Source organism: Mauremys reevesii, linkage group 15 (assembly GCF_016161935.1).
Source record: "Mauremys reevesii isolate NIE-2019 linkage group 15, ASM1616193v1, whole genome shotgun sequence".
Classification (NCBI taxonomy): Eukaryota; Metazoa; Chordata; order Testudines; family Geoemydidae; genus Mauremys; species Mauremys reevesii.
In genome coordinates this window covers 9980826-10007376 of record NC_052637.1, presented here as the reverse complement: position 1 = coordinate 10007376, position 26551 = coordinate 9980826, and the positions used below count along the sequence as shown (strand labels likewise).

The window sequence follows — 26551 nt, the reverse complement described above, 5'->3', positions numbered from 1 at the left end:
AGAAAGTTCTTAATTGGCCGCAGGTGCCTTGATTATCCTGGAGCAACTGCCATTTTGGTTCCCATGGTACTAGGGATTTGCTTAGCCTGGGGCTAACATACCTGTTCCTCAATACTTTCCTGTAGCCATCTGGCCTTGCTCCATCACAATATATATATTGTGGCAAACCCAGGCCAAATGGCTGCAAAGGGGCGAGGGTAGAAATTAGTCCCAGGGGGGTTAAAAGGCTTCTCCCTATCCATTGAGGAGAGACAGCTGTGAGAAATTAGGTTCAGCTGGAACAGGGGTTACCAGGGAACTAATTTGGTTCAGCTGGCCCCAATTGCTGGTGACCTTTTTAAACCCTCCCTGGCAGGGAAACAGGGGGGGACTGAGAGAAGCAGAGAAGCTGCCAGCAAATAGGTGCAGCAAGGCTCTGCCCTCTTCCAGAAAGGAAGACTGCACTCTGTCCCCAGAAGGGGAGAAAAACAGTGAGGGGCTGACTGAGAGGAGGATCAGCCAGACCCTGCGTGACTGGGAAGGCTTTTACTTTGCCCAAGCCTGTGTTTCCAAGGCAAAAAGGGACTGAGCCAGCTGAGGGGAAGCAGGTACTTTGCCACACGTGGTGTTAGAGGTGGGATGTGATAGTGAGTGTGGCTCTGTGGCAAGCCACCTCAGGGCAAGGTAAATCACCGAAAAAAAATATAATAATAATAAATAAAAATAAGAAAATGGAGGATGTAGTGAAGGCGCTGTTACAGGCCACTGCAGCCCAGCAAGAGGCTACCAGGGTACAGGCGGCGGCCCAGCAAGAGTCAGTACGTGTCCAACAGGAGACCAACCAGCTGCTGATGAACCAGGCGGCCCAAGATCGAGCCACCCTGAGTGAAGTAGTGAACCAGCTGAAAGCCCTGGCACGCTGACGCACGGGGCCCAGGGGACCCGGCTGCTACGGGCTAGCAACTATTTACAGAAGATGACTACAGATGATGATATAGAGGCATATCTCCTCACATTCGAGAGGACGGCACTGTGAGAGGCCTGGCCCCAAGACCAGTGGGCAGGCCTCCTGGCCCCATTCCTGTGTGGGGAGGCCCAGAAGGCCTACTTTGACTTGACCACAGACGCAGCTATGGATTACCCCCAGCTGAAGGCGGAAATCCTGGCAAGGACAGGCGTGACGCCGGCCATAAGGGCCCAGCGCTTCCATGAGTGGAAATACCGGGATGACAAAGCACCAAGGTCCCAGTTATTTGACTTGATACACCTCGCCCAGAAGTGGCTCCGCCCCGAGACCCATGGGCTGGAGAAGGTAGTGGAAATCCTGGTATTGGACAGGTACATGAGGGGGTTGCCGCCAGACATACGAGGGTGGGTCTGCCAAAATGATCCCTCCTCTTGTGATGAACTAGTTGCTCTCGTAAAGAGACACTTGGCAGCCCAAGAACTTTCTCGGACCACCGAGGAAGGGAGGCACCAGAGTCGGAGACCAGTCTCTGCGCCGAGGCCCCAGTTTGCCCTAACGCCAGGCCGGACAATGGAGAGGAGGAAGGAGGTGGGAGAGCAGCCGGCAGTCCTGGAGAGGCTGGAGGACGGGGGGAGAAAGACTCGGGGGATAAATCCCAGCAGCCCGAAAAATAGGGGGCTGCCCCAAGTGGGGTACCGATGCTATGTCTGTGGCGAATTGGGGCATATTGCTGCCCAATGCCCAAATCTAGGAGAGCCTATGCAATGTGAACTGGGAGATATAGGGGGACTATGTGATCTAATAAGTCTGGTTGGGGTTGCGATGGTCCCGCATAGATACTAGACCCGTTAAGATGAATGGTATAGAGACCACGGCATTAATTGACTTGGGAAGTGCAGTCACATTAGTCTCAGGGAAGCTGGTCAGACGGGACCAACTATCCTGGGCCAAATGCTCGGGAATATCCTGTGTGCATGGGGATGTCAACTATTATCCAACCATCCCCGTAAGCATAGAAGTTCTCAGAAACCCCACTAAGTTGACAGTGGGAGTAGTTCCGAAACTCCCTTACCCTGTCCTTATCGGACGAGATTTCCCGGGGTTTGATGGCCTACTCCCCGGGGACGAGGTAGAAGAAAATAATGACCCTGGGACCCAAGGTGTGGTCCAGATAGATGACTCTTCCCCGGCCTTCCATGAGTTTAGCCAGAATTTGTTCTCCCCGCCAGGGAAGCCCAGGAAGATTCGGAGGGAACGGAGGGCGGATAAAAGTAGGGGGACGAGGATCCTGACCCAGTACCAGAAGTCTATGCTGGCAGGGGAAAGAAGGGGCTCGGCTGACAGCGGGACTGGGTCGGCCATCAACAACCCTATCGTTGGGCCTGGCTCCCCAGGGGCTGTCCCCGAGGGGGAGACGGAGGTAGACCCCCCAGAATTTGGTCAAATGGGGACCGCACGCGGGAATTTTGGTCAGGATCAGGCCAATGATCCCATATACTACAATATTCATAAGGAAGTAGTCGAGGTAAATGGGGTCCCAGTGGAGGGGAGAGTTAAGGGTCCAGGGCCATATTATATGATTAAGAAAGATCTGCTATATAGAGTAGTCCGGGTCCAAGAGCAAGTTATAGAACAACTCTTGGTCCCCCAAAAGCATCAGAGGGCGGTAATGGATCTGGCCCACAGTCATCTGTTCGGTGCCCATCTAGGGGTAGATAAGACCCTTGATCGGATCCTACAGAGGTTTTTTTGGTCTGGCATTTATGCGGCCGTCCGGCGATATTGTACCTCCTGAACGGAATGCCAAATACATGGGCCCCGACCATACTTAAGGGCCCCTCTGGTACCTCTGCCAATTATCGAGGTTCCATTTGAGCGAATAGCTATGGACATTGTAGGGCCATTGGAGAAGTCAGCCCGGGGCCATCAGTACATTCTGGTAGTGCTAGATTATGCCACTCGGTACCCCGAGGCCGTACCCCTATGGAATACCATGTCCAAGACCATAGCCAAAGAATTGGTCCAAATTTTTTCCCGAGTAGGAATACCTAAGGAGATCCTGACGGACCAAGTGACCCCCTTTGTGTCTAAACTGATGAAGGACCTATGTACTATGCTCCATATACGGACCCTTAGAACGTCAGTCTACCATCCCCAGACCGACGGCCTTGTTGAATGTTTTAATAGGACATTGAAAAAAATGTTACGGAAAGTGATTAGTCGTGACAGGAAAGACTGGGACGCCCTGCTGCCTTATGTACTGTTTGCTATATGGGAGGTTCCTCAGGCTTCCACTGGATTCTCCTCCTTCGAGCTGTTATATGGTTGCCACCCCAGGGGCATACTGGACCTGGCTAAAGAAGACTGGGAAGAACAGCCGAACCTGGGGAGAAACGTTGTGGAACATGTGCTGGAGATGAAAGACAGAATAGCCCGAGTCGCTCCCCTTGTGTGCGAACACATGGAGAAGGCCCAAGGGGCACAACGGACATACTACAATCATCAAGCAAGGACCCGGAAGTTCCAGGTAGGGGACCGGGTGATGGTGCTCATACCCACAGCGGAGAGCAAGCTCCTGGCCAGGTGGCAGGGGCCATATGAGGTAATAGAAGCTATAGGAGAAGTCGACTATAAGGTCCGACAGCCAGGTCGCCGGAAGCTGGAGCAGATCTACCATATAAATCTGTTGAAGCCATGGCAGGATAGAGAAGCTCCGGTGGTTGCGCTGGGGGCACCATCCCCTACAAGCAACCAGACCGACCTGGTGGGAATATCCTCGGAGTTGACTCCGGAACAACGGTCAGAAGTGATCAGCCTAATAGAACGCAACCAGGATGTGTTCTCAGAAAAAACAGGCAGGATGACTGAGGTTCACCATCACATCTTCACAGAGCCCGGAGCGAAGGTGAACATCAAGCCATACCGGATCCCGGAGGCCAAGATAAGAGATTAGGAGAGAGGTCAGGAAGATGCTGGCCTTAGGAGTCATCGAAGAATCTCATAGTCAATGGTCCAGTCCCGTGGTTTTAGTGCCTAAGCCGGATGGCAGTACGAGGTTCTGCAATGACTTCCGCAAGCTGAATGAGGTGTCCCGATTCGATGCATACCCTATACCCAGGATAGATGAGCTGATTGACCGATTGGGAAAGGCACGGTTTATGTCTACCCTTGACCTTACCAAGGGCTATTGGCAGATCCCCCTGGCCAAGGCCGACAAGGAGAAGACGGCCTTTGCAACTCCAGAAGGACTATATCAGTACACTGTTCTCCCCTTTGGGTTGCATGGGGCTCCCGCTACCTTCCAACGGCTAATGGACAAACTGTTACGACCCCATGGAAAGTACACGGCAGCCTATCTCAACGACATCATTATCTATAGCCCCGACTGGGAGACGCACATGGAGAAGGTAGAAGCAGTCCTGGACACCCTGAGGAAGGCAGGACTGACTGCAAATCCGTCCAAATGTTCAATCGGGTTAGCTGAGGCCAAGTACCTTGGGTATATAGTGGGGAGGGGCGTGGTGAAGCCCCAACTCAACAAGTTAGAAGCTATACAGAAGTGGCCCCAACCACTCCGGAAAAAACAGGTCAGAGCATTCCTGGGACTAGTGGGGTACTATAGATGGTTCATTCCCCACTTCGCCACCAGGGCATGCCCATTAACAGACCTAACCAAAGCTCGGGGCCCAGACATAGTAAAATGGTCTTCTGCAGCCGAAGCCGCTTTTGCCAATCTGAGGACGGCACTTTGCACAGACCCCGTACTAGTAGCTCCGGACTGGGGGAAGGAGTTTATCCTACAAACGGACGCCTCTGAAGTAGGGCTGGGGGCGGTGTTTTCACAAATGGTTGGAGATGACGAACACCCCATCCTCTTCCTCAATAGGAAGCTCCTACCTAGGGAACGGAAATACGCCATAGTGGAGAAGGAATGCCTGGCAGTAAAGTGGGCCATAGAAAGCCTCCGCTACTATCTACTTGGGCGGCGGTTTACCCTGGTGACGGACCATGCCCCTTTGCAGTGGATGCACCAAAACAAGGACAAAAATGCGAGGGTAACAAGATGGGTTCTGTCACTTCAACCCTTCCACTTCAAAGTACGACATAGGTCTGCAACCCAACATGGCAATGCAGATGACCTGTCGAGGGTGCACTGCTTTCCGACCCAAGTAGCCCAACCCTGTAGTGTTGAGCGTGGGTGGGTGGGGGGATATGTGGCAAACCCAGGCCAAATGGCTACAAAGGGGGAGTAGGAATTAGTCCCAGGGGGGTTAAAAGGCTTCTCCCTATCCATTGAGGAGAGACAGCTGTGAGAAATTAGGTTCAGCTGGAACAGGGGTTACCACTGAACTAATTTGGTTCAGCTGGCCCCAATTGCTGGTGACCTTTTTAAACCCTCCCTGGCAGGGAAACAGGGGGGAGTGAGAGAAGCAGAGAAGCTGCCAGCAAATAGGTGCAGCAAGGCTTCCAGGAAGGAAGACTGCACTCTGTCCCCAGAAGGGGAGAAAAACAGCGAGGGGCTGACTGAGAGGAGGATCAGCCAGACCCTGCGTGACTGGGAAGGCTTTTACTTTGCCCAAGCCTGTGTCTCCAAGGCAAAAAGGGACTGAGCCAGCTGAGGGGGATTTAATATAACAATTAAATACTGCCAAGTCTATGTATATATATTGTGGCAAAGTACCTGCTTCCCCCTCAGCTGGCTCAGTCCCTTTTTGCCTTGGAGACACATATATATATATATAACAATTAAATACTGCCAAGTCTATGTATAAGATACTAATGTCTATGGTCAGGAGTCTTACTTGCATTTTATTTTGAAAAGTATCATCTAAAGGTTTTTTGTTTTTGTTTTTTGTTTTTTTTTTAAACGAATAAATGTCAGCCCTAATTCAGCCCTCTTCTACTGGGGACAAACCTTCTTCGAATCTCCAGCCTAAATTTACTCAGGGCCAGATTATCTGCATTAGTTCCTGTGCCAGCATTTTCTTTTAGCATCAATAACTCTTCTCCCTCCCTGGTGTTTATCCCCCTGATCTATTTATGGAAAGTGAAGACATCCCCTCTCAGCCGGTGTTTTGCTCGGCTAAACACACCAAATTATTTTAGGGTATATTAGAGAAAGAAAATCAGGATTATTTCCTCTGTCACTCTAATCCTGAGCAGTGCCCTTCTCCTGCCCTCCACAGGCAGGACATGATGTGCTGAGGAAGAAAATGTCCAACTGAACCACCGTGACTGAGTTCCTTCTCCTGGGATTCTCTGAGGTTCGGGAGCTGCAGATATTACACTTTTTGGTGTTTGTAGAGCTTTACCTGATAGCCCTGAAAGGGAATCTCCCTTTTATCATCCTTGTAGTGCTTGACCACCACCGGCACACCCCCAGGTACTTCTTCCTGATCAATCTGTCCATCTTGGACCTTGGCTCCATCTCCCTCACTGTCAGCGCTGGTGCAACCATTAGGCAAACTAGGCGGCTGCCTACGACGCCAAGATTTGAAGGCACCAAAAAGCAGTGCCCAAAATGTCTGGGATGCTCGCTCGGCGGCTTTGATCAGCTCCGGCAGGCCGGGAAGTGATGTCATTCCTCCTCCGGCTGCCAGGGTCACTGCGCTGCTCCCTGCTTCTCTGGCTCTGCCCCAGGCCCCCGCCCCTGCTCAGCCCCACCCCCACTCCCCTGAGCTCTGCAGCAGGGCTGGACCTGTATGCACAGAGACCCAGCCCCAGCAGCGCCGCCAGAGAGTGCTGGGGGGTGGTTGCCCCCTGCCCTCAAAGCCATCCCCCCCCCACAGAGGCCTGCCCACCCCTCCCACGGAAGCCTGCATAGGGCCCCATAATATCTAGGGATGGCCCTGGTACACGCCACCCTGCCTCCAGCCAGCCCCACACCCCCTTTCTCCAGCCAGCCCCTGCTGCACCCCATCGCTCTTCCTCCAGCCAGCCCCACACCCCCTGCCTTGCCAGCAGCCAGCCCCGCACCCCCTGTCTCCAGCCAACCCCTGCTGCACTCCCCTTCCCCATCCTGCAGCCAGCCCTGCACCCCCTGTCTCCAGCCAGCCCCTGCTACAACCCCTGCCCTGCCCCCAGCCAGCCCCACACCCCCTGTCCTGACTCCGGCCCTGCACCCCTGTCTCCAGCCAACCCCTGCTGCCCCAACTGCCAGCAGCCTGCCCCGCAACCTCTGTCTCTAGCCAACCCCGCCACACTCCTCCCCTGCCTCCAGCCAGCCTCTCACCACCTTGTCTCCAGCCAACTCCTGCCATACACCTCCTGCCTGAAGCAAGCCAGCCCCACACCCTGTCAGGTTATTCATTTATTTTCATTAAATATGTAGACTAAATAATTAAATTAATAAATTTTCAAGACGAAAGTGTATTAATTCTAATGAATAATGCCATATTATGCAGTACTAATATTTGAAAGTTTATAAACAATGCTCTGGGGAAGCATCAAAGAATCCTGTGGCACCTTATAAACTAACAGACGTTTTGGAGCATGAGCCTTCGTGGGTGAATACCCACTTCGATGAGGCCCTGTTCTAGCAGCTGAGGTGTGAAAACCAAGGGAGGAGAAACTGGTTCTGTAGTTGGCAAGCCATTCACAGTCTTTGTTTAATCCTGAGCTGATGGTGTCAAATTTGCAGATGAACTGAAGCTCAGCCATTTCTCTTTGAAGTCTGGTCCTGAAGTTCTTTTGCTGCAGGATGGCCACCTTATGCTCTGGGGGGAAGTTTCGCCTAGGGCACAGAGTATCCTTACACCAGCCGTGGAGCTACAATGTTCACTGTTGGACAATATACCCACCACCAGTGCATCTGGGACAAAATGCAGGAGATTCAGTTTGTTGGAACATATTTCTGGTAGAGGAGGTATCTAGGAAACAGTGCAGAAGCTGCACGGGAGGGATGAGCATGGTGGGTTGAGGTAGATGGCCTGTCCCCTGTACTGAGAGAAAACCAGACGTGATTTTGTCCAGTATCACGGACTAGGGAGGCATGCAAAGTCACAGTGGTGGATGGGGCCACAGCTTTCCCAGAAGTACCAGAATGTCCGGTATTCTGGGAATGCATCAGTGGCCAACCTAGTTGAGGGCAGAGTTGGGGAACATTTTTCCAAGCCATTGGCAGATTGTTTAACTCAGCTAAAAACATAGCAGCATCTGTCACAAACAGGTTGAGGAAACCATTTCCCAGTAACAAGTTACTTTGACCAGCTCTACCAACCTGAGCTGAGAGCAACACACACACCCCTGCCGTGCCATGCATCTTCCATCTCCAGTGTGCAGAGGGACTAGGAATGGGCATGTCTGAGATCATCCAGGAATAAACAGGCCCCTTCTCTCACTAGGGAGTCCCTCCCCTCTTAGGTCTCACTCCCGCTGCTGTTCTGCAGTAGCTTGGTAGGCAACATCAACCTCTGATTAGTGCAGGAATAAGGTCCCTTTAAGTTCTCAGGCCATTTGCATGTATGTGAAGGTCACCATCTAATCTAGGCTGGCACCCGGGGGGTTAAACCAGAGACATCTAGGGCCCAAAGTACGAGCTTCTACAGCTTGAGCTGAACAGCCAGGCTGCCTGAAAGCCACTGGAACAGCCTCCTATCTTCAAGGTGGGGCACAGAGGGGCCTCATAACATACACTGCCCATGGGTGGGTTTTATACAGATACACGGGTCAAGGGCTCCATATGAGCTGGAGTTACCTCCGTCTGCCAGGAGGACAGTGCCTCACAGACACTTGTACTAATGCAAAGCTATGGACTCTACTTATTTGTATTCTCTGTGTGGCCCCTTCTCCTCTCCCCTGTCCCTGCACATCCATAAAGTCACAGAGTCATAGAGTTCAAGGCCAGAATAGACGACCAGATCATCCAGTCTGACCTGCTGTACTCCAGCACCATCCGGCACCCGCACACTAAACCCAACAACTGAAATTAGACCAAAGTTTCGCAGCCCTCAGGAAACTAGACAGTTCTGTGCCACCGGCAGAGAATAGGAGAGACTGAGGTGCACCAGGGCCCGAGGCCCCCACAATGGCAGGGAAATGATTGAGATACATGCAGAAAATCATGGCAAGTTATCCGTATACATGTTGGAGAGGAAAGCGAACGCCCCCACGTTCCCTGCCAATCTGAGTTGGGGGAAAATTCCTTCCTGTCCACCACATGATGATCGGTTAGACCCTGAGCAAGTGGGCAAGATCCAGCCAGCCAAACACCCAAGAGAGAGAGATAATGGTTCAGTGCCACCTCAGAGCCCTGGCACATCCCACCCAATGTTCCCTCTCTAGCTAGGGCTGCCCCAATGCTTCAGAGATTAAAAAAAAATACCGCCCAGAATACACTGTGGGGGGGGGGGGGCAGCGAAATCCCTTCCTGATTCCTGCCAGTGGCCAGACGAAACCCTGAAGCATGAATTTTAGAAAGATAAGACATATGCTGCAAGTGAGACCCAGGGGTGCTGAGCCCTGCCCTCCACCATCACAAGCAGCCCCATCATACAATCCCACTCAGACATGTGTCCAGATGTCTCTTAAAATGAATTTGGTCACTTCCCCCAGCCCCACCCAACTTCTATTTGGAGGCTGCTCCAGAACCTTGCCCCACTGGTGGTTAGAAACCTCCCTGTAATTTCTAGACAGTCTCTCCATCACTCATATGCTCAATATACATCTAAGCCCCGCTGACACAGTCTGTCTCCTTGTGCTCCTTTAATGGTTAGGCCACGAATGGTGGTTTATAAGACAGTGGGCCCAGTCCTCAGCTAGTGGCAATGGATTTGCCACATTGGAAGCAGTAGCTCAGATCCACAGATGCTGCAAATTGCTTTAGGGCCACCAAAGTCAATGGAACTACCCCAAGTGTCTTCTCATCTACCCCAGTGTTACACCAGTCTGATTCCTCTGGTTTCAGTGAAGCCACTCCTGATTTATACACACAAGCAAGACAACTCCCATCCTTATTTTCACTGGCCATGGAAGGGGTGCTAGTGGCCAAGCAGTGTAACGGGTACTGTTTTCACACAGAATGAAATTCTGATTCCTTTTGCGCACACAATTTACACCCATTTAATTTCACAACTGGACCAGATTTTCTACTGGTGAAAATCACCCAAGCAGCGTGATATCAGCAGAGTTAATCTGGATTTGCATTGGTGCAACTGAGATCAGAATCAGAGCTGGTTGTATGCAAACTGGGTGGTCATGGAAATCAAGGACATTAATGAGTACATACTAAGTAAGCAAACTCTTATTAGATAAAGACAGAAATGAATTCTTGGTGAATTACCTACACCCACTCAGTCTCCTCAGGGCAGCTTTGATCTCCTTGTTCCTCATGCTATAGATAATTGGATTCATGATTGGTGGCAATACAGAATAGAGAACAGCCATCACAAGATCCAGAGCAGATGAGGAGCTGGAGGTGGGTTTCAGGTAGGCAAAGCTAGAAATGCAAACAAACAAGGAGACCACAATGAGGTGAGGGAGGCAGGTGGAGAAGGCTTTATGCCGGCCTTGCTCAGAGGGGATCCTCAACACTGATTTGAAGATCTGAACATACGACACAGTGATAAAAATAAAGCAGACTAAGACTAAACACACACTAAAGACAAGAACCCCAACTTCACTAAGATATGAGTCAGAGCAGGTGAGCTTCAGTAGCTGGGGGATTTCACAGAAGAACTGATCCACCATGTTGCCTCCACAGAAGGTCAATGCAAACATGTTCCCAGTGTGTAGTACGGAGTAGAGAATTCCACTGATCCAGGCACCAGCTGCCATTTGGACACAAGCTCTGCAGTTCATTATTTTCTCATAGTGCAGTGGTTGGCAGATGGCAACATATCGGTCATACGCCATGATGGTAAGAAGGGAAAAATCCGCTCCCACCAAGAAGATAAGGAAAAAGACTTGGGCAACACATCCAGCATAGGAAATGGACTTGGTGTTGATGAGGGAGTTGGCCATGGATTTGGGGACAATGACAGAGATGGAGCCAAGGTCTAAGATGGACAGATTCATCAGGAAGAAGTACATGGGGGTGTGAAGGTGGTGGTCGAAGACTATAACCATGAAGATAAGAAGATTCCCCATTAGGGCTGCCAGGTAAATCACTAGAAACACCACAAAGTGCAATATCTGCAGCTCCCGAACTTCAGAGAATCCCAGGAGAAGGAACTCAGTCAAGGTGGTTCGGTTGGACATTTTCTTTCTCATGACATTGTGTGATGTCTGTGGAGGGAGGGGAAAGATAAAGGGCCAGGATTAGATCAATAAAATAACTCTCCTTTTTTTAAAAAAAAACCTTAATTTCCTTGAGTTAGAGGATTGGTGTAATATGGGAATGAGTATGGAGAAAACATCCACACTGGCTCCAATGGAGTTACTCCTGATTTACACTGGGGAGAGAGAAAATAGAATCAGCTCAATGGACTCTAGTGCAGTTACTCCTAATTTACACCAGTGTGATGGAGAGCAGAATTAGGAGCAATTGCTTTGGAGGTGGGCAAACTCCGGATAACGTTGTATAAATGTTACTAATCTCAGTTTACCGTGGAGAATCAGTGGTCAGCCTGACCAGATTCTGCTGTCAGGGACACTGCTGCAAATGTGGGGTAATTTCACTGCATGCCGTGGAATTACTTCCACTTTATACTGCTCCAAACTGGAGCAGCATCTCACATGGAGGTGACTGAACCCTGCCACAATTACACAATGAAATCGATTCGGGAATACAGACAGTACCTCTGACACGCCATCCCCTTCTTCTACCTGGAGTTTCATGCTCATTTCAAGAAACAGATGTTCCGGTTCCCTCCTGCTTCTCTAACCACTCATCTAAACTCCCTCCCAGAGCTTGGAAGAGAACCCAGGAGTCCTGACTCCCAGTTCGCCCCCTGCACTAACTCAGTCAATCCCGCACCCCTGGAAATACAGGCCAGGAGTTCTGGCTCTACCCACTGGACTCAACTTGCTCCCAGAGCTGGGAACACAAGTGACGTGTCATGACTCCCAGTCCCTTCCTCTATCTACTGCATCAAACTGTATCTCAGCCTCTGTCCCAGTGACTCTCCACTGCCATCAGCAATGACTGCTGCAATTGAAAATGGAGAGTCATTGGGTTAACGAACGCAAGTGAGAAGAATTCTCCAGCATGATACTTGGGTCACTCACCTTTTGTCTGGAAGAGTTCAAGTCCCTGCTGCAATCACTATTTAATTATTGGTTTCAGAGTAGCAGCCGTGTTAGTCTGTATCCGCAAAAAAAAACAGGAGTACTTGTGGCACCTTAAAGACTAACAAATTTATTTAAGCATGAGCTTTCGTGAGCTACAGCTCACTTCTTCGGATGCATAGAATGGAACACACAGACAGGGGATATTAAGATGGCCCATAGAGAGAAACTTATAGGAGGAAAATTCAATTGGTGGAATTCAACCATTCCCCCCCACTATTAACTGTGTGTTAAACAAAAGGGGGGGAATGGGGTCATTACACCAATTGAATCTATTTCCCTATGTTAAGTTCTCCTCACACCTTCTATGGGCCATCTTAATTATCACTTCAAAAAGTTTTTTTCCTCCTGCTAACGATAGCTCATCTCAATTGATTAGACTCTGCCTGGAGGTATGCATGCTTCCACCTTTTCATGTTCTCTGTATGTATAAATATCCCCTGTCTGTGTGTTCCATTCTATGCATCCGAAGAAGTGAGCTGCAGCTCACGAAAGCTCATGCTTAAATAAATTTGTTAGTCTTTAAGGTGCCACAAGTACTCCTACTTAATTATTGTTACAGAGTGGAGCAGCTTCAATAGGAGAGACTGAGACAGTCTCATTTCAGAACAGCCCTTAGCCTAGCGACTCAGGCACCCTCCTGTAAAGTGGGAATTCAAACCCCTTCTCATCATCAGTCAGAGGGAGGTATTGAGTCCGAGTTTCTCACAAGACAGCAGAGTGCCCTAGCCACTCAGCTTCAAGTTATGAGGGGTGCCTGTCCCAGAGTCCTTATGAGAGACAGAAATAGAACCTTCAGTTCTGGTTCCTCTCCTCTCCACCCTGGACTGAATTTCCACTCAGAGCCACACATGAAACTCAGGATGCCTGGCTCTTGTCCCTGTTACTCTTACCCACTAGACCACACTCCCTTTCAAGAGCTGGGGATAGAACCCAAGAGTACTGGCTCCTAATCCACACCACTCTAACCCACTTGACTCAACTGCCCTTGCAGCAATTTAATAGACAGAAGTAACAATAATCTGAAAACTAGACACAAATTGATAGATAAATAGATAGATAGATAGATAGATAGATAGATAGATAGATAGATAGAACAACAAAGAGAGAGACACAAGTAAGAAAAGAACAGATACAGAGAGTGCGAGAGAAACACAGATTTAACAAAACCTATCCGATAGAGAAATAAAAACAACTAATTGAGAGAGAAAAGTACAAACAGACAGGTAGACAGCAATAACAACACACTAATATATACAGAGAGAAAAGTATCAACAAGCTGATAGTGTTTGTCACAATTTTTGACTACTTTGATGTACATCCTCAATCCATTCTAAAAAATGGGTGTCAATTTCATCAATTTCCCTAGTCCCCATAGAAGGAAACTGAGGCACAGATATTCTGCCCTCTCTTTCCTAAGGTAAGTTCTTTGGACTGCCTCAGTTTCCCATGCCCCAATTGAGCTAAGAGTGACACTATGAAAAAAAAAATCTGTTGTCACTTACAATTTCATCCTTAAAGTGCCACTGTGTAACTCCCAAATACATTTAATTGCAAGAGCAAACTTACGGTGCTGGTCTGTGTGGAATCTTCCCAGCCTGAGATGTCTTTTCTCCTCCAGCTACATACAGCAACTGGTTACCCCTCTCTCTCTAGCCCCATACACACTGCTCTAGCCACCAATCTCTCTGTCTAATGCCCTTATCACTGTATTATGAGAGGTCATCCCCCACCGCACTGAGGCTGAGCTGCTGGAAATACACTGACATCTGTGCTGTCTGCAGATGAGCTGTGTGTCAAAAAGGCTGGTGCTTCAGGAAGGTGATTTATGCATGTCTGTTTTCTATGGGCTTGTGGGACTCACTGCCTGGAGCCCTCAACTGCCCAGAGGCAACAGTTAATTTCTCTTGCCCTCTACTTCCCTGAAGAGTTTCCAGAAACTAAAATAATCACAATTCCAAGGAGGCAGCAGGGTCTAGAGGAAAGATTGTGAGGCAAACACTGTGGGCACACAGGACTATGCTCCAGATGGCTTTCATCAATTCCTAGCCCTGCCTCTGACCTGCTGTGTTATCTTGGGAAAGTCATTTCCCTCCCACCCTTTGCCTGTCCCTGGGGTGAAGACAGTGTCTTACCTAATATAATGAGCCTCTCATATCAGATAATTTATTAATAAAAAGCTAAGTTCCAAGGTGTCCTGAGATCTGATCCCAACTATTCCTCTGACTTTTTTCAATCCCTTCACTGCTCTATTCCAAAGTTGTCATCCCTTCAATTGGGAGAAGAGTTACAACTTGGAGTATTTGGAATAGTTACTACACCTACCAATGTGATATATGACATAATGTGCCAGCAATGTCCCTCTGCCATGTACATTGGCCAAACTGGACAGTCTCTATGCAAAAGAATTGTTAGGTAAAAAGCAAGTCCTTACTCACCTCTCCAGCACCCCAGTTCGTGCGGAGTTGGTATGGGGCTCACAATCTGTCAGAGACCAGACACCACTTCGTTGATCAACTTGCTCACACTATCCTTAGCTTAAAAGGCTTCGGAGTAAGTGTGGCAAGTTTATTAGGGGTGAGCATCAATATTTATACACAGAAGTAAACAAAGTGATTAACAGATCATAATGGTCATGCATAATCAATCAAGATTCTACAGGATAAAACAGGTTAAAATGTAAATTTAAAAAGACAAAAGGGGAGATGGCTACTTAAGGGGCGGGGGGGTGTCATGAGTAGTTCGCAGGTCAGAGCTTTGATTAAAAGTTTCAGACAGAGACATCAAGTCTGGGTTAAGTTTAAGCTCATCAAAAGTTCAGACTCAACATTCCTCCATTTGTAGCTTTGGGATAACTATTTACCAAAAGCTACACCCCATTTTAAGGAGCCAAGGGCCGCTTGGCAATTTCAGCCTGGGCCAACTCGAAGAGAGTAAGGCCTTTGGCTGAAGTAGGAAAAGAATAAACTGACCCACATGAGTCTATGAAGGAGGGGATACACTGAATACAGCAACACAGTATTATAAGGATTACTATGGCCCCAACAATACCCACCAAGAGTTTTTTAACCCACCCAAATCCAGGCAGCCAATTCCATAATGCTCCCCACCAATCATAAGGTTGCTGGCCAGAGGAGTAGTTCTTAGCCATTTCCCTTAGATGTTTGGTACGTTGAAAAGTGTCAGGGTAGGTGTCATTTACAAAAACACAGCATTCTTCATTTATGAGGGCGCAAGTTCCTCCTTGGGCTGCTAACATTATGTCTAAAGCCATTCGATTTTGCAAAGCTAACTGGCGCAGCTGGGACATTTCCCCGGCCTGATTCTCAAATAGAGTCGCAGTTTCATTGGTTAAAGATTCTAGTAGTCCCTGTAGACGGATGACACCACCCCTCAAGCTAATGAGACCAGCCCACCGCTGCCACGACAAACCATCACGGATATTAATATATCTGAAAGTTTCACGGATGTTACGAACGTGGGGAAAATGAGGGGGAGTGAGGGAGATGCGAGAAGGCGGTGTTAGCCACACTAAATAACATGACCCTGCCCAATCAGGGAAGAGAAAGTAATAAGCTTTGGGCCCGCACACCCAGTATGTTCCATACAGTGCTTTTTCGGGTATTCCATTTCTCAAAGTAGGAGGTAACCCACCACCCGTTGGACCACTGTTCCCCTGGTAACGCAGAGGGGTCATTGTGCGAACCGCAGAGGCACAATTTGGTAGTGGTGTTTTCAAAGTGCAGTGTAGTACTTCTTGAGCAGTTGTAGAAGGCAATTGTATATCCCTTAACAATTAGTTGGACACCCTCGTGATCTGAGCAGGGCTTCTTAAAAGCTGACTCTGAAGGCTTGCCCACCCATGAAAAAGTTGTATCGGGGTGAGGGATCCACATATGGGATAACTGGGATGCGCAAGGCTTGAAGCCAAGATTTTTACTAAAGGCGGTGCCATTAAAATACATGTTGCATTTACTTGTTCCCACAAAAGTTGATCCCTTTTCTTTAACAAAACACAGTGATCCTGTCTGATTGGTTACCCTGAGATATCTGTTAATTGGCACTCCTGTTTTGTCCCATGTAAGATTGTGTTGGACTGCATCTTTTACTCTAGCCGGTGGCATCCAAGTCATATTAGCAGTGGTCAGGGGAATGGGTGTGAAGGGGAGTCCCTGTTCTGCATTTACTGGAAATTGAGTACATACCCAGCAATTACTTCTATTTCCTAAAATACGAGTTTTAACCTCGTGGTTATATCTAATAAAAGCATTATCTTCATAAGCAGAAAATAAACTAAAAAGGCATAATAAAAAACATACAGTTGTCAGAATAAAAGGTCCTCTCATTTTTTTCGAGTCAGTTTAAGTCTGATGTCTGAAAGAGGTAAGCTGGTCCACTGGTCAGAGGCAGTGTCCTCAGTGGTGGCAAGAGCTGCTGGTCCGTCACTGTGGTCCACTACGGCTGGCTTGACGTGGGAGTGGTGGATCCAGGATTTGCGTCCTTCCAGGAACACTGCAGTCTGGGTTGTTAAAAGAACCTGGTGGGGTCCAGTAAACCTCGGCTGGAGGGTGTCGCCATGAACGAACTTTTTGGCCCAGACGAAGTCCCCTGGTTGGAACGGGTGGATCTGTTCTTCCAGCGGCACGGTCTGGGAAAACTGCGAGGCTTTCCAAAGGGTACGGAGGTGAGCCTGTAGGGAGAGAAACTAGCAAGTGGTCATATGATCCCCTCCCAATAGTGAAACATCAGCACGTGGTAGCGCCCCGCCTTTGAAAGGGGGGTGTCCATAGAGCAGTTCAAAGGGGGATAATCCCAATACACGGGTTGGGCGAGTACGAAGGTGAAACAGGACCAAGGGAAGTACCTGAGGCCACTTTAACCCTGTTTCCTGACAGTATTTAGCCAATGTAAGCTTAAGCTCCCTATTCATACGCTCAACTTTCCCACTAGACTGGGGGTGGTAGGGTGTATGAAAGGAGTGTGAAATGCCCAGTCCTTGTTCTAAACGGCCAAGGACATGACCAGTAAAGTGGGGTCCGTGATCTGAGTCAAGCATGAGAGGGATGCCAAAACGGGGTACAATGTCTCTAAGGAGGATCTTCGCCACTGTGGCAGCAGTACAATTAGCAGTAGGAAAAGCTTCGACCCATGAAGTCAGAGGGCAAACCAAAACAAGGAGGTGCTTTTTCCCAAAAGCCTTTGGCATATCTGCAAAGTCAATTTGAAGATGTTGAAATGGAACAGCGGGCGGAGGTCTTCCACCCTTAATTTTGTTAAGAGGCGGAGCAGGTCCATTACGCTGACATGTGCTGCATGCTTTCACTATTGACAGGCAGTAGGGTTGAATGCCTGGAGCATACCAAAAGCGAGCGATGGTGTCCACAAGGGCGTGCGTGCCGTAGTGACCCCCCTTATCATGGTGCCAGCGAACTGCCACGGGGTATGTGGAGCGAGGGAGGCAGGCTCGGCCATCCGGCATAAGCCAGGTCCCTTTGACCAGAGTGGCTCCGAGGCTCTCCCACGACTGTAGTTCAGCAGCGGGTACCGGTACGGGGTGCCGTGGAGTAAAGGAGGAGGTTACAATAGCCAACGTGGGCATGGCTAAGGGTAAGATGGCAGCCGTCTTGGCGGAGGCGTCAGCCAGGGCATTCCCACGGGTGACGGGGCTATCATCTTTAGTATGGGCCCGGCAGTGAACTACAGCCAGGACCGAGGGTTCTTGGAGGGCGTCCAAAAGCTTGTGGATGAGGGGGAGGTGCTGAATGGGTTTACCGGCAGCTGTCTGGAAACCTCGAAACTTCCAGAGGTGGATGTGACAATGCACAAACTCCAAAAGCATACTTGCTATCAGTAAAAATGGTAACGGTCTTACCAGCGGCCAACTGGCAAGCTCGGGCCAGGGCATAGAGTTTGGCGGCTTGGGCTCCCCAGTTGCCTGGCAGTGAGGCGGCCTCTTGAATGTCCCATTCAGAGGTGACTGCATAACCGGTGAAACGCTTGCCATCAACATAGAAGGAGCTTCTGTCCGAGAAGAGGATGCAATCAGGGTTGTCCAGTGGCACGTCAAACAGGTTGTTCCTTATCTGTAAGACGCTATAAACTACTTCCACACAGTCGTGCTGATCCTGGAGGACTGGCAGGTCAGGAAGCAAGGTAGCTGGATTAAGGGGCCCACACCTTTCAAAAATTAGGTTAGTGTCTTCTAAGAATTCGGCCTCTAGCTGTTGCTGATGATGGGCCGAAAAGACCTGGGTTGTGCCCCTACGCAGAAGGGCTGACAAGGCATGAGAGGTCCAAACCGTGGTAAAATGACCCAGGGTCAGGCTCTTTGCCTTTGTGATCAGCAGGGCAGCTGCTGCCAGAGTCCGGGTGCAGGATGGGGTTCCCTGAGCGACAGGGTCGATCTGCTGGGAGTAAAAAGCAAGCGGGAAATGGTGGGGCCCGCTCAGTTGGGTAAGGACGCCACTAGCAATTCCGCCCCTCTCGTGGACAAAAAGGTGAAAGGGTTTGTTGTAATTGGGGGGCAGAGAGACATGGAGGAGGCCACACTGTCCTTGAGTAACTGAAAGGCTTGGATCGTGTCTGGGGACCACTGCAAAGGGTCAGGAGCAAGATTAGCAGTGAGTCGGTGGAGCGGTTTGCTCAACTCCCCGCAGGACGGCAACCAGGGCTAACAGAAGCCAATTAATCCTAAGAAACTTCGAAGTTGTTTCTTGGTGTTTGGCAGAGGGCAGTTTTGGATAGTCTTTATGCGGACTGGGTCCATTTGTCTCCCCTCTGGGGTTAACAGGAAGCCCAGATATCGGACCTTCTGTGAGACCCACTGAATCTTGTTAGGGTCTACCTTGTGGCCTCTGGTGTGTAGGTATAATAAAAGTGCCTTACCATCGATGCGGAGGGCGGCTTCTTCACGGTTACCTAGTAGGATGTCATCTACGTATAGGACTAACGTGGATCCCTGCGGACTGGTGAAGCCTTCCAAGTCGTGGTGGAGGCATTGGCTGAAAATCGTGGGGCTGTCTCTGTAGCCTTGAGGAAGTCATTGCCAGACATAACTTTGTCCCTCCCAGGTGAAACCAAAGAGATATTGAGAGTCTGGGTGCACAGGAATGCTGAAAAAGGCTGATTTTAAGTCAATAACAGTGAACCACTCAGCATCCCAGGGGATTTGGCTGATGATAGTAGCTGGATCAGGAACTACTGCATGAAGAGGGACCACATACTGATTAATAACCCGTAGATCCTGTACAAAGCGCCAACGAATAGGGTCTCCGTCCTTTTTAGGAGGCTTTTTGACAGGCAGTATAGGGGTATTACAGGGAGTGCGCTGAGGACGGACTAGCTTTTGTGCAATGAATCCCTCGATAATGGGGCGGATGCCCTCCCGGGCTTCCAGCGACAGGGGGTATTGGGGGACTGACGGGGGGGCTAAGGAGGGCTTCACTTGAATCCTTACTGGCTCTGCCGAAAGGAGCAGGCCAACATCAGTGTCAGAAATTCCCCAGAGGGTTAAAGGCAAGTCAGTGAGGTCAGGGGAGGGGGGGGGGGTTCCCAATTACCCTGAGTTGGGGCCGAATCTCCTAACACTGTCATCAATAATCCTACCCCTTCAGGAGTGCAGGTTAAAGTAGCCTCAAGCTTACAGAGTAAATCCCGGCCCATCAAAGGGATCGGACAAGCTGGGGAAAAAAGAAAACAGTGAGAAAAACATTTATCAGCATAAATAACATTTAGAGGCAAAGTGAGTCCCAGAGACTGTGGGTTGCCCTCCACCCCAGTTGCAGTTTTAACCTCAGAGGATAGCCAGGGAGAGGAGGCATGATTTAAAAGAGAGAAAGTAGCTCCAGTATCAATGAGGAAAGAGACAGGCAGTCCTTGGACTGAAAGGGTTAGACGAGGCTCTTTGCTGGGAGGGGAGAAAGTGAGGAAGGAGCCGGCTAAAGACATTAAGGAAATAAGACCATCACATTGTTTGCCTTCGCCCCCGGGGTACCGTCATTGAGAAGGCTGAGTTTGCTGCAGCTGCTGCTGTTGCCCGTAGTTGATCCAGGCCTGAGGAACGGGCTGGGCTGGTGGTGCAGGGGTGTATTCGTCCCTGGTGTAAGTATCTGCGGATGCGACCGGACCCTCTGGGCGTCCCCAGGGGCATTCACGTTTAAAGTGACCGGGCTGTCCGCACTGAAAACAATTTCCTGGTGGCTGGGGAGGCCAGTACCCTCTTCCCCAAGCACCCTGAAATCCCTTGCCACGGCCACGGCTTCTGCCTCGAATACCACCACGAAAAGCTAAAGCCATCAACTTATATTCTTCCTTTTTCTCTTTCTTTTTACTACTTTCCCTTTCTTTCTCCCATGCAAAATCAGCTACGTCCAACACTGAAGTGACTGACTCACCTCCCCAACCAGGGCGAAATTTTAAGAAATAATCCCTTACAGGGGGTACTGACTGATTCACAAAAAATGAAATAAGAGTAGGGTGGTCTGCTTCTCTCTCAGGATCCATCTGAGTGAACATTCGGGCCCCCTCCAATAGCCTCGACCAGAACTTTCTGGGTGGCTCATCAGATTCCTGCCGAATCTGCATGAACTTAGCCTGATTCGGCGAGCGGCGAGCCATTTCTTTGAGTCTCTCTAACAATCGCTCTCGATCTGTCCGCAGCTGAGTCAGCCTTTGCTGACTCCAGTCTAGGGGATTCCAGCCGGCGGCTTGATCCCGCCTATCCATCCAAGTGGTATTAACCGCATCGCTATCCCCCCATGTCCTTTCTGCCATTCACAATCTACTACGTTCCTCTCCGGTCAAAACTCTACTTAACAACTGATCTACATCCGTATAAGTAGGATTATGACTTGAAAACAATCTTTCCAAAAGTTCTGTGATCTTTCGGGGATTTTCCGCAAAGGACCCTGACAACCGTCCCCACTCTTTCAAGTCCCATTCTAGCCATCCTTTATATTCCACAATATTAGTATGTTGTAACTGGCCATTATTGTCCACAAAAGGTTGGTCGTGCACCTGTAAAGGCATTTCTCTACTTACACCTTTATTACTCACAAAAGGTTTGGCGGAGGCAGCCTCTGGGCTATCCTCAGGGGAGGGGTATGCATCCTGCTGCATCTGCTTGATCTTTTGCCTAGTAATTACTCCTCCCGAGGTGTGCCCTTCCATTTTCTCCTTATCCCTCTGCAGAGATTCCGATCTGGAGTCCTGCAGATTCCCCTCTGCGCTCTGGAGAGAGTCCCCCTGCGGAGGAATGGGGGCAGGTGCAGTGGGGACCAACTGACGAGTCAAAACACGCCGTGGTTTATACTCTTCATCGAAATAACATGGAGGGGATTCACTTTCGGGAGAATACCTGACTGCCATAATTTTTAAAGATTTCCACAGCTCAGCTGCTGTATCCCAACAAAACCAGTAACATAACTGTCCCGGATGGTCTTTTTCGATCTGGCTCCTTACTCCTCTTAAGGCGGCCTGTTCGAAAGAGCCATACGAAGGCCACCTCATCTCCGGGTCGACCAATACTGCGGTATACACAGTCCAATTTCTTACACACAGTGTGTACAACTTCCTCCTAGACATTCCTGTCTGTACTGGGAGTTTCCCTTTGTTCCATAACTTATTTACAATCCCCAGCGGACTCTCAAGAGGCAAGCTAGTCCCTTGACCCATGGTGTCTGACAGGAGCCCTCCAACTGGCGTTTATCCTGCTGTCCAGTACACGACCCCTCAATATTGAATTGGCTGGGAGAAATATCCCGTGGCGCCTGCCAATTCGTATATGAGTGGTCTGACCACTGGACAGAGGCACCGCACCAGAAGGAAATCCTGGATGAGCCCCCAAATTGTTAGGTAAAAAGCAAGTCCTTACTCACCTCTCCAGCACCCGAGTTTGTGCGGAGTTGGTATGGGGCTCACAATCTGTCAGAGACCAGACACCACTTCGTTGATCAACGGGCTCACACTATCCTTAGCTTAAAAGGCTTCGGAGTAAGTGTGGCAAGTTTATTAGGGGTGAGCATCAATATTTATACACAGAAGTAAACAAAGTGATTAACAGATCATAATGGTCATGCATAATCAATCAAGATTCTACAGGATAAAACAGGTTAAAATGTAAATTTAAAAAGACAAAAGGGGAGATGGCTACTTAAGGGGAGCGGGGGTGTCATGAGTAGTTCGCAGGTCAGAGCTTTGATTAAAAGTTTCAGACAGAGACATCAAGTCTGGGTTAAGTTTAAGCTCATCAAAAGTTCAGACTCAACAGAATAAATGGACCCCTATCAGATGTCAAGAATTAAAATTTTCAAAAACCATTCAGAGAACACTTCAGTCTCCCTGGTCACTCGATTACAGATCTAAAAGTCGCAATATTCCAACAAAAAAAAAACCTTTCAAAAACAGACTCCAATGAGAGACTGCTGAATTGGAATTAAGTTGCAAAATGGACACCATTAAGTTAGGCTTGAATACAGACTAGGAGCGGATGGGTCATTACACAAAGTAGCACTATTTTCCTCTCTCTTTTCCTCCCCTAAGGTAATAATTGGAGATATATCAACCTCCTAGAAATGGAAAGGACCTTGAGAGGTCATTGAGTCCAGCCCCTGCCTTCACTAGCAAGACCAATTTTTGCTCCAGATTCCTAAGTAGCCTTCTCAAGAACTGAACTCACAAGTTTGGGTTTAACATGCTAATACTCAAACCACTGAGCTATCCCTCTCCCCTCAACCTACTTCCTCTCCTCTTAACTTCTTGTCAACTGCTGCAAATGGACCATTACATATTCAGCAAAATAGACAGAAGACAGATAGATACTTAGATATTTGGTTACCTCTTATTCAGTGCTCAAAGTATATTCACCTGCAAAAAAAATTTAAAAAACCACAACAAAACACCAGCACACCTGTCCAGTTGCTTTGCATATGAACATTTGTTAGACATACCTGGTCTGTTAATATGTGAATACAGAACTGTCATTCTGTACTATGGTAAAATAGAAAGGTCTGGTGACTATATTACTGTCTGATGTCTCTTTAAACCAAAGTTTGCTGTTGTAATGATTGTTTTGTTTCTGATATTTACACGGCAAGGATTTGTAAACTTGTTAAATCTTCCTAAATAAACAGTTTAAAAAATAGGCATGTTGATCAAGCTGCCAGAGAAAAGTTCAGCTCCTAGTTTAGACTGATATAAATTTGGAGTAAATCCACCGACACTAAAGTAGATCAATAGAAGTAATCAGGATTTGTATCAGTGTGAGAGAAGATTTATGTCCATTCCTAAAATGGACCACAAAAGTTTGCGCTGGTCAGAGGTTAAAAAAGTGGCATTGTCAGTTGAAGTGTAAAACAATTTCCCTTTTTGGAATGAAACATTCTGATTTTCCAGTACAAAACATCTTTTCATTTATTTTTTCCCCTTAATTTTACTTTGAAACTTGGTCAACATTGAAAGAAAATATTTAGATTTTGTCAAAATGAAACCTGAAACAATTTTTTTTTTACTTTTTGATTCACCTGAAATTTGGAAAAAGACTATTTTGAGTTTGACCCACAATTATTTTTTTCTGATTTTTCAAAATTGCCAGTGAAATATAAAATCTATTTTTTGCCCAGCTCTATTTGGATTTTGCCTCCTGCATATCAGGGGAATTTGATGTGCCAGATTATGAGCAATAAGGAAGGAGGAAGGTAGCTTTTATTGTGTTCAACAGTTGCCATTTAAACACACAGGCAAACACTCTCACAAGCATCCATGCAGTATCTTCCGTAGACTGATGCACAAACACGCACCATGATGCTCATTCACACTTCACACAACCAGGCACACATACACTATCCAACATGCAAACACTCACTCTGACACACCAGCTTAAATGCACCAAACACACTCTTTCCCCCAGCACAAAAACAATCATAGACACTGGCTCTCACACACAAACACAACACCTTTATGTCCCTTGGGCTGAGAATTGGCAATGCACAGTGTGGAGGGGATGTCTACAAAACCCTCCCACAACCACTTCCCCAGCACTGAAATGGAAACATGGGAACACATCGGAAATCTGCTGGCTTCTTGGTGCTGAGGCACTTGCATGATCTGTCTCTTTATTCCTGTACATAGTCTGTTGCCCCACTATCTTGAACCTTCTTTCTCAACTATATATATCCATCACTGTGATATTTGAGGAATGTTTAGGGCTAATGTCATTTCTCCTACATGATTGTATTTATTTATATTGCCTTTGGAACACACCCAATATTATTATTACTACCTATCTTTGGTGAAAAAGTGGCAGATCTGCAAAATCTGCACAGGGCCTGCCTTCTCCTAGGGTGAGGCCAAAGCAGTGTGGTGGCTTAGTTTTCTTACCACCTTTGAGATGCTGTGGGGTCAGTTGCCTGTTGTGAATGAGAGGAATATTCACACCGTGTATTGTGTCCAGGTCCCTTATTTCTGGGTAGCACTTTTACCTTTCTCCCAGGTATGTGAGAGAAGACAACTGGGTTTGGAATATAGGCAGCTGATCTATTGATCTATAGTTATAAATTGCGGAACAAGCCTATTTAGGTGCCAATTTTTGAGTTATTTATCAGTGTTTAATCAAGCAAGACTGGTTGGGCCAAACTGGGATCTCAATAACACCAGAGTAAAGCTCAAGTCATTGGAATTATTTTGGCTTCATCCCCAAGATCAGAATTTCCTCCACTGTGAGTTTTTCCTGTCTACCCTATTGTACCAGTTTGGCAGTGGTGTAACCCCACTGAATTCAGTGGAGTTATGGTGGCATAAAACTGGTATAATGGAGAGGACAATATAGATCAAGGACTTCAAGATTAAAAATAACAAAAAAAAACACACACTCTGGTTACTATTCTTTATTCACGTGCAACATTGGAATGAGAATTATGCACAGTGCAGACAACAGCTTTAATCTTAGGAAAAGCGAAGAAGTGAGCTGTAGCTCATGAAATCTCATGCTGAAATAAATTTGTTAGTCTCTAAGGTGCCACAAGTATTCCTGTTCTTTTTAATAGTTCACTGTTATGGCCTTGTCTTGCCTATGCAACACTCTTTCCATTGCTACCTCTATAGGTAGTCTTGGAAGAATCCAATTTTTATCAGTAAAAATGTTGATTTCACCATACACACACAAGCCAGTGAAAAAATATTTCCTTCAACAATCAACATTTCCAGCGAGACAAAGTAAGAAAAATGCTGTTTGAGAACTTATGAGTGTTTGATTTAAGGACATTGACTTTGTATATTTTCACATCATGTTGAAACACTGTGCATTCATAGTTCTCAAGTCTTAACTTTTTGAATCTCAATATGTACTATCATTAAATAACTTTTGTCTGACCTCCTTCATAATTTCCTGTAACTGTGAAAATTTAAACTGATAAAAATAAAAAAAATGCTTAATGATAAACCTCAATATTACCAATCAAAACTATATACATACACATATATATATATTATTTGCATTTTATTTTGAAAAGTAGTATCTAAAGGTTGTTGTTGTTTTGTTTGTTTGTTTTGTTCTTTTTAAGGAATAAATGTCAGCCCTTGTTCAGCCCTTTTCTGCTGGGGGCAAACCTTCTTCGCATCTCCAGCCTAAATTTACTCAGGGCCAGCTTATCCGCATTAGTTCCTTTACCAGCATTGTCCTTTAGCATTAATAGCTCTTCTCCCTCCCTAGTGTTCATCTCCCTGATCTATTTATAGAAAGTGACCACATCCCCTCTCAGCCGGTGTTTTGCTCGGCTAAACACGCCAATTATTATAGAGTATATTAGAGAAAGAGAATCAGGATCATTTCCTCTGTCACTCTAATACTGAGCAGTGCCCTTCTCCTGCCCTCCACAGGCAGGACATGATGTGCTGAGGAAGAAAATGTCCAGCTGAACCACTGTGACTGAGTTCCTTCTCCTGGGATTCTTTGAGGTTCGGGAGCTGCAGATTTTACACTTTGTGGTGTTTCTGGAGCTTTACCTGGTAGCCCTGAAAGGGAATCTCCTTTTTATCATCCTTGTAGTGCTTGACCACCACATTCACACCCCCAGGTACTTCTTCCTGATGAATCTGTCCATCTTGGATCTGGGATCCATCTCCCTCACTGTTCCCAAGTCTGTGGCCAAATCCCTACTACACACCAGGTCAATTTCTTATGGTGGATTAATTTCCCAACTCTTTCTCCTCATCTTCTTCACTGTGGTTGACTTTGCTCTTTTCACCATCATGGCATATGATTGATATCGCGCCATCTGCCAACCACTGCACAGTGAGATTATAATGAACTGGAGAGCTTGTTTTCCAAATGGCAGACAGTGTCTGGATCACTGCAATTCTCCTTTCTACACTGCACACTGGGAG

At 47.7% G+C, this 26551-nt stretch overlaps 1 protein-coding gene across 1 annotated transcript; it reads right to left on the bottom strand.

Annotated features, from left to right (window-relative positions):
- Window positions 1-10222: 10222 nt before the first annotated feature.
- LOC120383616 (olfactory receptor 14A16-like) lies at window positions 10223-11143 on the bottom strand. The gene has a single exon (XM_039501768.1). It carries the CDS (start codon window positions 11141-11143, stop codon window positions 10223-10225), a length of 921 nt encoding a protein of 306 aa, XP_039357702.1.
- Window positions 11144-26551: the final 15408 nt, after the last annotated feature.

Bases quoted from the DNA above. Each gene is read 5' to 3' on its own strand.
- LOC120383616 (XM_039501768.1), bottom strand. From the start codon at position 11,143: ATGTCCAACCGAACCACCTTGACTGAGTTCCTTCTCCTGGGATTCTCT.